General features: G+C 35.5%; 1 protein-coding gene across 1 annotated transcript in view; it reads right to left on the bottom strand.

The window, feature by feature from the left end:
- Positions 1-6,544: 6,544 nt before the first annotated feature.
- The window catches only part of LOC149773747 (uncharacterized), a 54,929-nt gene continuing 48,164 nt past the window's right edge, over positions 6,545-13,309 (bottom strand). The window contains exons 7-8 of the mRNA XM_089946047.1: positions 9,875-10,010; positions 6,545-6,606 (exon numbers count right to left, since the gene is read on the bottom strand). Of these exons, the coding sequence (XP_089802173.1) occupies positions 6,545-6,606; positions 9,875-10,010 (198 nt within the window). The remainder of the gene's footprint in view (positions 6,607-9,874; positions 10,011-13,309) is intronic.

Genomic DNA, 13,309 nt, shown 5'->3' with positions numbered 1-13,309 from the left:
CAGCAGTTATAAAACAATTTGTACACATGTTTTATAATGACACTGGACCACATTTGGAGAAGATCACCTTTGGAATAAATCAGATAAGTTAATAAGTTCACCTAACAAATCAGTACACATCAAATTCAAAGATATCGACAAATGTTTCAATTGACAGCTGTAAAAGAACTCGGTTATGCTGGTAGAAATCACTATTGAAATCAATACATAACATAATTGTATTATGCATAAAAGCATTGGAAATATTGCAATAAACCATTTTTTTCTAGTAAAAAATGTTTCTTTGATAATACGTGTCCGATAATCGAATCTTTGGAGACTCACAACCAAATCGCATATCCACCCCTCTCAGATTAACTTTTAGCTAAAATGCTAAACGTTATCTGCACATAGGTGACAGTTAAAGCGATCTCTCCTTTTTCCCTTTGATACTGAGATTTGTGCCATGTCACATGAAATTGTCAGTTACTATATGAATGGAAGGCATGGTCTATATATGGCTGTAACTTTGTGGAGGATGGGAGGGTGTATGTATATCGTGGTGGGGTAAGTATTATCGAAGGCAAATGTTTTACCAGAAAATAAGATTTCCTTTTCAAATACGTTACCTAACCATATTACCTTAGGAGAATAGATAAGAGGTAGAGGGAGTTATATCTCTTTACCCTGGATACACCATCTTCGGTCCCCTAAGGTATTCAAGACAGCTTCTAGGTACCTACATCGGACAATGGACTCCAAATGTTCTGGAGCTGTTTCTAAAAGGAAATCTTTTCCTTCATGCACATTCAGCGGATACCATGCAGCCATACCCTCACCAAGTTGTCGAACAATCTGGGAAGGTAACCTTTTGTGTAACAGCTATAAATCTGGCCGAGTCTTCTAGGATGAAAGATCTCTAAGATAATGAGTTTTAACGTCTATTTCTATCCCACTGCATTTATAATAACATTAAGAGAACGATTTCAGTCATACGCGATGCTTTTGGTGACTGTCCTTATTTTGTGAGCCAAGATACAAAGCAGATTCATTGGTGAGGGTTATTTCTGATGTGCGGAACGAGTATATACATCACTGTATCCAGGAGGAAAGTATCTATGTTGATAAATCGTCCTGTCCTTTTGTTAATGCAAAAGGAGGTATGATACCCCTTTGGCAAGGTCTCCTTAAGTACCACTTAAGAGCTCACATTGCGTTTTGTAGATAACCTTGACATGAAGTGTCCAGAGTGTCAGGGTAGACAGGAATTATTAGCAAAGGCTGATTAGCCATGTATGGTAACCTGCTCTTGGCAATGAAATTATGGGTCGTCATAATTGATGCTGTTTCATCTTTTCCAAACTGCATATAGACGGGTTCACCAACAGGACGTCTATTAGCTTATTTGACCTGCCATTCTCCAATGCAATGAGGAGGCATGACTTATATCAGAGATGAACCAATTAAACTCTTAAGGGACGTTTAAATGGTGTGTTGTTCAGCCAGGATAGTATCCATGACAAATTCCACTTGGGTCCAATGTGATTAGATGTGTGTAGTCCTAATGGATATAACATGGAATAGGTAACTGATTAGTTCGATAATATCCCTTTGATGATAACGCACTGCACCAGTCATCCTGGAATGGTAGGCTTTTAATTATGATTGGTGCTAACTGTTTGTCAACAAAGAGCCACTTGAAGTTTGATATTGTTATGCATATTTACTTTTTATTGTGTGATGGCTTTTTTGCTTATATGTTATGTATATTTGATTTATCTGAGTGGATGACTTTAATAATTAAAGGTAGAAGTGTATATGACTTCACATTTTTTGTAAAGAATATATTGCATAGCTAATACTTGTCTATGATTGCAGAATATATATTAATAATATTATTAGCGCTAAACATATTTGCTTGAGCTTGAATTCAGGACATTGACAGTCCCCTGGGAAAAACCTGGTCTACCTGGTCTTTCCCATGTGGCTTTCTAAACTTTAAGTAAACAGACCTGATCATGTTTATGAATTTGATTGAAAATTCCATTAAAGAGATTGAGTATTATCAGAAAATGGTGATTGCAAAATAGGTCATATGGGAAGGTTTATAAAGTTACTAAACTCAGAACGGACAAAGTCCTAATATTAACATCTGGGGGTTTTATGTTCAGTTGAAGAGATGTATTATATTTATTTACATTATTCACTGGAATGACAAAGTGCTTGGTTTAATTAAATACATTCAAAATCGGAATTCATTAGGAACACCACTAGAATTCATTTGGAATACTCTATACTTTTAGAATGTGGTAGAATTTGATGACTATATGGGATTTAATTAAAAGCACTTTGTATTCTAGGGAAATATATTATTTGTAAGATAGTAGGGCTTGAAAGTTTCTCCACACTGGTTTCAAGAACTGTTTCTTCCTGATAGCAAATTTTATAAGATCACATCATGCATATTCAGTAAGTCTGGCTGGGATAAACCACCTGTCATCCTTGTTGCTAAAACGAGATTTGTTGTTGTTGTTGTTCTAGGGTATAACGCCATTTTTCAGCACAAGATAGGCTATACATGGCGGCCAGTATAACTGGTGGAGGAAGAACCCTGGAAAACCCAGGGAAGAACCACCGACCCACGAGAAGCTACTGGCAGGCTTTCCCACGTAGTCACGTTAGACGAGCCTTGACTCTAACCCACAGACAGAGGGGAGATGGCAGTGATCCGGAACGGTGAGCGCTTTTGACCACTCGGCCACTCGGGGTCCCGCTAAAATGAGATAAAGGAATATCACAATTTGCTGGCGAGTCTTTTGCGAGATAGATGAGGTGATTCAATATTTTCTTTTTAAGTGGAGTTGTCAGAATAAGGAGACACTTGTTCGAAAGGCCATTTCAGTCTGTAGAAAAAGTATCAGGTAACCAAACATGTGGATTCGAGACTGGTGAGGTAGAAGTTAGAATACTGGAAATCCACCATGTCACCAAAATGTACAACATAGGTCTTCCAAAGATATGTCGAACTTAAACAAAGATGCGTCGTTGCAGACATCATTTTAGAAACACTGAAACAAGAATAAAAATGACTGGAGACTTGGTTCTGACTTCCCAAAGTGCAGTTGTTGGCCCTGCAGTTGCAAGTTGACACTGAGTGCATTGTCGCCCCAACGAACGTCATTTATAATCCGTTGATGCATTCAAACATAAATACGGGAGCGTAAAAAGAAGATTGAATGCATTAGGTTTACAGCAAAGTGAATAATGACACATTTATAGTTAAAGCAAGTCTGAATAAACGGGAATGTGTGCTGAATATGATTCCGAGTCTCCCAACACCATTGCTTTGGGTCACATGTCATCATAACAAATTGTCCCGTTTAGGAGTGGAGATTGGAGCATTCAAACTACCTGGATCTGTTATGGGGGGGGGGGGGGCATGACAGTGATATCATTTGAAACGGGGAGAGCCTCTTGGAGAGAAACGCTGGAGAAGACACTTGCCCCACACCACTTGCTTCTTTTCCACTTTAGTTCGGTAGAACTGTAAATTAGAATGGGCTACTTCAAGTGGCCTGCGCACTGGGTACGTCAATGCAATCTTTTGTTGGTTTCTTTGCAAATCCAACTGCCATAATTTAGACTGAGGGATGGAAGAACGCATTTTTGATGGCTTATTGCAAATTCTGTCAGCCTCATCATTAACGAGATTAGATGATTAATGATGCAAGCATGACTTGACCTACAATGCTCATTTTGAAAGGTTGAAGCAGAGATCATTGCATCACGTTCCGCCTGTTTTAAGTTCATAGTTGCTCTTATGGCCATGGTCTAAAAATATTGTTAATAAGTGGGCCATCCAATAAACAGGCTCCCACGTATGTCTGATGAGATTTAAGATAGAAAAAAATAAAATATTTTCAAACAATGGAACAATTGCCATAGATATTAAATTCAACGTTGATCCCATGGTCACGAGATTACGAATCAACTGATTGGCATCCAAATGTATAACTGATGTCAATGGCTTGTAGAACCGCCAACATTAATTCAAGGAAAGAAATATGAGATATTTGAGATTTGTTGCTGATATGTAAGAATCCAAGAAGGACAGTAACTCTGCTGATTGTGGAAGTAATTGACGGTAGATTTTTTATTAGCCAATGATCACCTGATATTGGAACCGTAGACCAGGAAGATGTTGTAAAGGAATGAGACAGACAGAACCCCGATGGTAGTGGGTGGAAAACGTCTTCAGTACAAACCGATAGGGATAATTATTCACACATCATAGTATAATCTAATAATGATGAGTGAGCCTAAGAGCATGTTTTCATAATCTCTGGATTAAGTTAATGTAGCCGAACCTTCTTGTGCTACCTGTGATTTAGTGTAGAGATAGATCCCATTACTTCCGGTGTCTCTAGGTAGAGGCTTTCTTTGGGTCGTAAAAACATGAGGACGAGTGAAATGACATCTTTTGGAAACTGGGGCACCAAGTTGTACATCACAAACCGCAAGTGTCCACAGTTGCTATGCGCGTTACATGCAACCTTGAGTTTCCTATTTACAATGGACGTCATCCACAGGAAGAGCCTAGCGATGCTATGCGGGACAGAAAGATTCATGATTTTGTTGTTCTAGGGTTTAACGCCATTTTTCAGCACAAGATAGGCTATACATGGCGGCCAGTATAACTGGTGGAGGAAGAACACTAGAATACCCAGGAAAGAACCACCGACCCACGAGAAGCTACTGGCAGGCTTTCCCACGTACCCACGCTAGCTGAGCCTTGGACTCGAACCCACGCAGACAGTGGTGAGATGGCAGTGATCCAGAACGGTGAGCGCTTTAGACCACCCTGCCACTCGGGGCCCCAAAGATCCATGAAAGTACATGTATAGACCGCACATGATATGCAGGAAGTGCCTAGCAGCTCTGTGCAGGTTACACTCAGCCAAGATAATGCAGGTATGAACTGTACATTGCCCATAGGAAGTGCCTAGCAGCACTATTCGCGTGAAACATTTGTATGTCTAGGTTAATGAACTGGGGTCTTGAGTTCGCCTAGTGGTACTATGTGAGTTGTGGAACTGAACAAGTTCGTTTTCTTGTGGTTGATAATGTAGTATCAATTGTGGTTGTGGCTCATTGCAATCGGTTGTCAAGGAACATTACCATTTTGGATGGCATGAGGTTGTCCAGCTCTGAGGATGGGTACAGAATATTGATCCACGTAGCCGGTGTGCAGTTCTGATATTCGAGATGGTAACTTAACCTGCTATTGCTTTATAGTTTTGCTCGCCAGTAAATGATATGGTTTCGAACATTGTGTGCCAGCTGATAAGTCTTCTGTCCTCAAGGTGTTCTTCTAAGCCTTCCCCTTTAGTATCATAGAATTGCTTCCCATCGACTTCAGTCCATAACATGCAAGTCTGATATATGTATCCACAAAATGGCAACCAAGGAAATCTACACATGTAGAGTGGTCGTCAGTCTCGGCTCACCCATAGTCTACATCTGTAGAACTAAATAGAGCAGACAACATATATAGGTGCAGTAAGGTACACGTCATACTGTATGAACTTAGAAGTGTCAGTGCAGAATAACTCACTATGACAAATATCTCTATAAGTGTGTATGTGTTTTGTATAGGCAGAGAACCAAAGCGTCTCTATTACTACTTACGCAATGGATGCTAAATAATTAAATATAGTAATAAGTTACCTGCAGGAAGGCCAATTTTTTATTATGCATTCGCATTTAGTTATCCGATGACGACGGAAATTATACAGTAATATAAATGAGTTTTCTAAAAACTATGCCTGCAAATACAAAATTCACTGAAGAGTAAATTAATACTTACAAAATGACGCTACAATATCAATTGTGAGACAATGTTACCTAGAGTAAAGGCACAATAACTTTAAATACTAATAAAAACATTAAAGCGTCACGTATATAACTGAAGTGGATAACACGATCATATAAAAATCCCATGTATCCGGACATAGCGGATATTGTACTGTAATATATTTCTATATCAAACACCAACCATACACTTATTAATACGGTTATATCAAAGTGAGGGGACGCATATATGCACCTAAATATGTGAAGACGGTAACGTGATAACGATGAAAAGTAAAACATATCGTCCACGACAAGAAGAACAGAAAAGTTGGAAATTTATAAACAGAATATGCTTCCTTTCGAAGATGAAACTTCATCTACTTGTTTAAAGGTAGAAAACGTCCATATTGCTTGTATGGATTTTGCGAGGCCTATCTACCTGTAAAAAGCGCGTTTCTCGGCATAAGCGGAAGTAGTAACTAACGATTTCATATACTTTGGCGACAATCCTGGTATCAAAGGAAAATCATCGTAACTGCAGCCTAGGTGGCCAGATAACGTTTATCTTTTTAGCTAAAACGTTTAATCTTGAAGAACTGGATTTGCGAGGTAGTATTAGTTCTACAAAGGTATTATGATCGGGTATTAAGTATTTGAAGTAGAAACTTACATATATAACAACTCATTAATAAAACTGTAGCCTAGATGCATTTTAACCTGCAAAACTATTTAATTCATCAAATAATTTGTGACCACATATGTAGTCCTTGCTGACTATAGTATTGAAGGAGGGAATACATAATTAAATAGCTAATTAAATGTGAATTGGTCACATCTTGTGATTGACAAGAGAATTTCAGAAACATGATGTATGTATGTATCAAAATGTCAAATGATGTAAAGTAAATTTCATTTCCTGGTCTTACCGTTTAGTAATAAAATCAACCCTCTGTCAGGCAACCGTAAAGTAATACAATTTGCACTCTATCAGGCTCGTAATGGTTGTTGTAATATTGGTTTCTTTGCACATCTGCTGTAGGTATGGCCTACAAAGTAGGGTTTTTCCTAGTGATTTGCCTCTGTGCTTTAAACATTCTGGTTTCCTGTTTTCATGCCGTACAATTAGCTTTGGGATTAGTTCCAGTTTGTAAATGACATGTCATAAAGCTCAATCAGGATTTAGAAAGTACCACTCGTGCCAAACAGAACTTACCAAATTAACTGATCTTTGGCTGAAGGAAATGGATAATGGACATATGACTGGGATTGTTTTCCTTGACTTCAAGAAAGCCTTTGATCTTGTTGATCATGAAATTCTGCTGCAAAAGTTGAACTGTTACAGATTTGACAATCCTTCTTTAAACTGGTTTAGATCATACCTAAACCAAAGGTCTCAACAAGTAAGCATTGGCAATATTAGCTCTCAAACTCGCACTATTCATTCAGGAGTCCCTCAAGGCTCAGTTTTGGGCCCTCTCCTCTTCCTTATCTATATCAATGATCTACCATTAAATAATGAATCCACAAACACAGATTTGTTTGCAGATGATGCAACTTTGTATACATCTAGTTCTGATACTGAAGTTATCCAAATGAAATTAAACTCAGACCTTATCAGAGTCCAAAACTGGGCACAACAAAATAGGATGGTAATTAATGAAGGTAAAACAAAATGTATGATTTTGGGGACATCACAAAAGCTACACAAGTCAGGGAACCCAAAACTGTCTCTTGCAATAAATAATCATCCATTAGAAAATGTCAAACATGAAAGGCTTGTAGGTGTGTCTGTAGATAATAATTTGTTATGGAATGACCATATTGATAAGCTTTGTAAAACACTGTCATCCAAAATTGCCCTTCTCAGCAGAATCAAGAAATATTTACCTATGGAAACTCTCAATCTATACTACAAGTCATATATTGTTCCAACAATGGATTATTGTTCTAATGTATGGGGAAACTGTGCCAAATCTGAGCTTGACAGGATTTATAAACTTCAGAAACGAGCAGCACGTGTAATTTTAGATGCATCTGTTGATCATCCCTCAAAAGCATTATTTACAGAACTCAAATGGTTCACAATATATGACAGGATAGATTTTCACAAGGCAGTTCTTTTATATAAATGTCTACATGGAACTGCACCAGAGTATCTTCAAGACTTATTCAGGCCTTTTTCAGCACAATACCAGTTGAGATCAATATCACATGGAAACATTCTAATACCAAAACCAAGAACAGAGCAATTTAAAAAGAGTTTTCAATACTCTGGCACAGTTCTGTGGAATAAGCTTCCACTACATGTAAAATCTGCTGAAAATATTAGAATATTTAAGAAAAGATATCATGAGCATGTATGTGTTTCTAACAGATAATGGAATTTAGTATTTTAATACTAAACATGTTAAAATAAACAGTAATTATTGCCATCTTCATATAATGTGCATTGTTATACTCTCCTTAAGAGGGCCTCAAGGGAGAATAGTCCTTGACTAATGAGTCACCCTCTATAAATAAAGCATTATTATTATTATTATTATTATTATAATACCAACAAGCTACAGAAAGTAGACACATAAATAGCTTTTCCATTTTCAGCTCCTCTCGTTGCTCTAATTTTAATTTTTTCACATGCTGTTCTCAATCACCTATATTTTCTATTTCCGCTTCATCAACAGTAAAATAATGAATCTATTTATACATACTTTTTACGTTTTATACTTTCGTAAATAAATCCCGTTCTTCCTTATGCAAATTAGTTAGTTAGTAACTTGTATGCGTCTTCTGTGGTTATCTAGATCATTTGCCTAGACTTTCGTCTACAATGTTTACAATTCGAATTATTGTTGAACTTCATATATGCTGTGATCTGTACTGACTTGCATTTTTTGCAGTGCATGTGATGCTACGTATAATTGTCACTCGGAGCAAACGCTCCAGCAATTAGTTTACTGCTTTAAGCATGTTAATTTCGCTTATCACAATAGGGTATTTTACTTTCATGCCTTGTGTTTCAACTCACTATGCCCCTTTCTCAGCAACTATGAAAGTAGTGTTGATAAATGCCGCTAAATAATTTGCACTAAATGAATGATACTGACAGTCACAGGTTGTTTATACGTATTACCATAAGCCATCAAATGTTAAAAGAGGTCGGGTTTGAAAAAGGCTGCACAGGCAAATATATAAATCATCTGTACAGTGAAGTTACATACATTATCTTGTACAATGTTTTTTGTTTAATTTTTTGTTTAAAATGTTTGTCACTCATCATCAAACAGTTTTAATCGTTTCATAGAGCATTCTGCTTATGTGTAACTCTTTTTGGTTCGGCAAAATATATGTTATTTAATGCAATTAATGTCACACTCTGCCAATGCAAACGTTCAGTTCTTTCTACAGCTTTCATTAAGTAGCATATTCCATTGGTGTCTGGTAAATATTTTTTGTCCTATTCCCTAAAAATACGTGTATTGATATATGCAGACTTTTTCACTATGTTGATTCAAATGTATGCACATTAGTTAATCTTACCAAATACAGATCAACTGGAGTTGTATTAGTGACCATTCAAAATATATGATTGAAATACTAGAGTTTCATGATTTCTTTAATTTAATGAGTATTTATTCCTACAAATTATCCTGCCTTTTAATAGTCATCAGCATTCACAAAAAGCACTTGATATTCAATTACATAACGTGGTGCCTAGTATTTTCTGTGCTCTGATAATGTACTCACGTACAAGAAAATGTAGAAGATTTTATATGGCACTGGTATCTGGATTTTTTTTCAGTGAAATTATCATATTATACAAATATATTTTCCTGATGTGTAATAATTTGATCAGGATGGAACGTTGTAGGCAGTCATCGTTAATAAACTTTAACAATTACACTTTTCTATCTCATTAGAAGCTTGTAAACTGTTGGAGAAATATCAAAGGTTAATAATATAAAAGTGATTTATTATATATATATATATATATATATATATATATATATATATATATATATATATATATATATATATATATTGCCTGTAGATGGAATGGGAGTCGATGTGCAAAAAGAAAGCGGATCCCCTTTAAAACACTCCATGATTGGTCCTTGTGGACAGCAAACCATATTTTTAACATCCAATGAAGAATTCACTTTCAAGTAACTTTCGTTGCTCTGTAAACAGATAAAGAATCATTCATAACAATGAGTTTTGACAAAAATAATTTATGTTCTTCCTTCTATGATAATGTTGCTATTGGGTGTTATGTAAAAATAATGTTATAGAAAGGTGATATTATAAAAGAACAGTTATTTGATTACACTTAACAAGCTGTTTTCTTGATTCATGACAAATATAAACGTAAATAATCATGTTATAATTATGAATGACCAATTACTAATTAGTTTAAAATGGGGTTAGTTTCATTGGTTGAAATGTAAATAAAAAGAGTAATCAAAATTGTTAAAAATATATTTTCATTACTACAACAGGCGAAAACGCAAACCGTGTAATAGAGATAGTGGTAACTGAAATGGAAACGAGTGAGATATAAAAGTAGCTGCTCCGTGGGTTTGGCCCCTTACAAATTAAACTTAATATTTTTACATCATACATGTCATCAGAATCATTGTGTCTGGTGGAGTCAATCACGTTTGACTTGTTTGAAGAACATATTATCATTTATGATATGTTGTGTGGTAATCGATACAAGCATTTACATGACAAAGCTTGGACTCTATGGTCAAAAACTATGTAACAGAAAGAAGCAAAAACAAGGGTTGTAAAACTTAGCAAAAAAGAATTTAATTGTCAAAGTTATAAGTTAAAATGTGAGAGGAACTCACAGTAGTATGATATGAAACCAACATGATTTTGATAAAGTTTTAGGCATATCCTAAAAAAGAATCAAAATGTTGTCAAGATGTTGTTGTCAGGAATCCTTTGAATAACTCCCAATAGTTCCAAATAATAGTATAGTCCCAATAATGAGCACTTTCTATTTCCACTACACAGTCCAAACAAATGTTTTTCGTCTCGAATAATATCTAACTACAATGTAAAACACGTCTACCGACCTACAACAGAAACATAAATAACATTCAGACAAAATTAAGAATGAATCCTATTGCTCAGATCTTTCCTTATATGCACCCTGTAGTATTACTATATTTCACAACATATCCCACTTGACAGATCGCACTACTCAATTTATTTCGAAATATGCCTTTTCATGTGACCTAGTTCAGGCATTGGGAAATTATGTAATTTTTCTAGAACCGTCCAAAACCCCATCAGCCAATAAGAAAATAACCGAACGTTGTCCTTGAGACTATGATTAATATTTGTCAAAACAAATGTAAGCCTCTCTTTATAGATTCTATGTAACTTTACGCTCTTTAATATTTCTAAACCAGACCCTTGTCACATAGGCAAAATCTAGCTAAAGATAATGAGAAATTACTACAATTTACAGCCATGAATAAATATTACAAAAATTGGATAAAACTATCTAACAGAAGTTACAGAAACTATGGACATACATAACAGCCCCCATTCGTGACGTAAAGTGATTTGGGCAATAAAGCTTTTTGCATATTATTCAAGTGCACAAATGCTAATAATAAAGAAATTATATAGGAAGATATATAATGTACAAATATGTATACAAAATAAAGCAATAGTAAACTCCTGTGCACATAAAAGTGCATCTGTGATTACATTTTATATACCTTTATGTGCTGAATATCGATGTTGTATTCTTACAACATCAAACTTTATCCCAACAATCTCGGATTTATATTTTTCCTTTGATTGGTTAAAGTAAGGGGGTTGTGATTGCTGAATACAATTAATCGGAGATGGAGCAGAATTAACATACATTTCAAAGTGTAGTAAAGTTCAAACTGAAGCCAAGCATTCCTTCTCTATTGTGAAATATTATCACTGGTGCTTAGGTAATTTTTTTTAGAAATAGGATACTGAATGATCCATGATATTTTTATCTTCTTGAATGAATGCGCCACTAATCCATACATCACTTGCATCAACAGACTTCAACAATTGGCTGAAATCTTGAGTTAAAAGAGCTGGTGTATATTTAAGTACGGCCATTAATTTATCAAACGTCTCCTGACATTTACATACCAATAAAACCCGTTCTTCTTACTCAGTAAATTGGTCAGGGGCTTAGCAATTATGAAATAATTTGAAGAAAAATTTCAAATAACATCCATCAATACCCGAAAATCGCATCAGTTGATTTTTATTGATAGGCGCAGGGAAGTCGGAGATATTTTTAACCTTACAATACCTCCTCAAAATGTGACACAAGCTCACCAAATCTACATTTCCTTAAATTGTCAAACTGGCCTCACTCAAGCAAACAAAGAGTCTCCGGAGAGTTTCCAGCTGATCTTTCAATGGCATCACTTTGTTTTGTTAGTGTCCATCTGCAGCTGCAAAGATCAGTATTTCTTGGGCTCTGTTTGTGGAATCTGCCAGAATTATTTTAGCATGTAAAAATCGGTAACATATTTTGCATTTCCAATTCTTTCAATACAGTCAGCAATTCTTGGTATTATAATTATATCTGTTTTGGTGATACTTTTCACTTTTCTGTAGTCTGTACACATACGGACATATTTCTTTGGTTGCAGACAAGAATACAGGGCGAGCTCCAGTTACTTTTGATTGGTTCAATAAAGTCATTCTCCAACAAATATTTAACTTCCTTCCTCAGACATTCCTGCTGAAGAGGATTCATCCTTTAAGGGTGTTGTTTACAGGTTTAGAATATACAATTTCAACATCATTGTAGATTTTGTTTGTTCGACTTGGAACATCTGGGAACAAGTGCTCATATTCACATATTAACTACTTTAACTCATATGTTTTTTTCCGCCGTAACGATAGATGTGAACGTTTATTTCCAGATCTTTTAATAATTCAGAATTTTGAAGACTGGTTGAACCAAAATCACTTCAATCCGTTTGTACGTCATCATTTAAATCTTTACTCTGTAGAACATGTATAAATAAATTTATTGAATGATTTACAGGGCTATCTCGATCAACATACACCTCAAATAATATTTACATGACTGGTAAAGGAGTTATTTCTGTTTCGTCGCCCAGGAGTATTGATATAATTCAAATCACTTTCTTTTTAATTTTATGAGGACCATGCTATCTAACCTGAAGAGGATTTTGAAGCTTTGGCAAAAGGAGACAATACTTTCTCACCTGGCTGAAAAGTTCTTACCTCTATAATTTTATCCTGCCTTAACTGTATTTTGAATTATTAGACAGAATAGTATATCCTGCTACTTCACAATCAAAGATATAATTTAAAAGAAGTATGTCTGAATCCTCTATTAAAAGAATGTTTTCTTTAATAATTATAATGGTCCATGGACAGTATGCCCAAAACATAGTTCGAGAAAACTAATAATGGTCAATGTACACATAAATCA

This window comes from Sinohyriopsis cumingii, unplaced genomic scaffold (assembly GCF_028554795.1).
Source record: "Sinohyriopsis cumingii isolate HCF-2022 unplaced genomic scaffold, ASM2855479v2 utg000615l, whole genome shotgun sequence".
NCBI lineage: Eukaryota > Metazoa > Mollusca > Bivalvia > Unionida > Unionidae > Sinohyriopsis > Sinohyriopsis cumingii.
The sequence above is the reverse complement of the archived record's forward strand: the minus strand, read 5'-3'. Positions and strand labels throughout refer to the sequence as shown.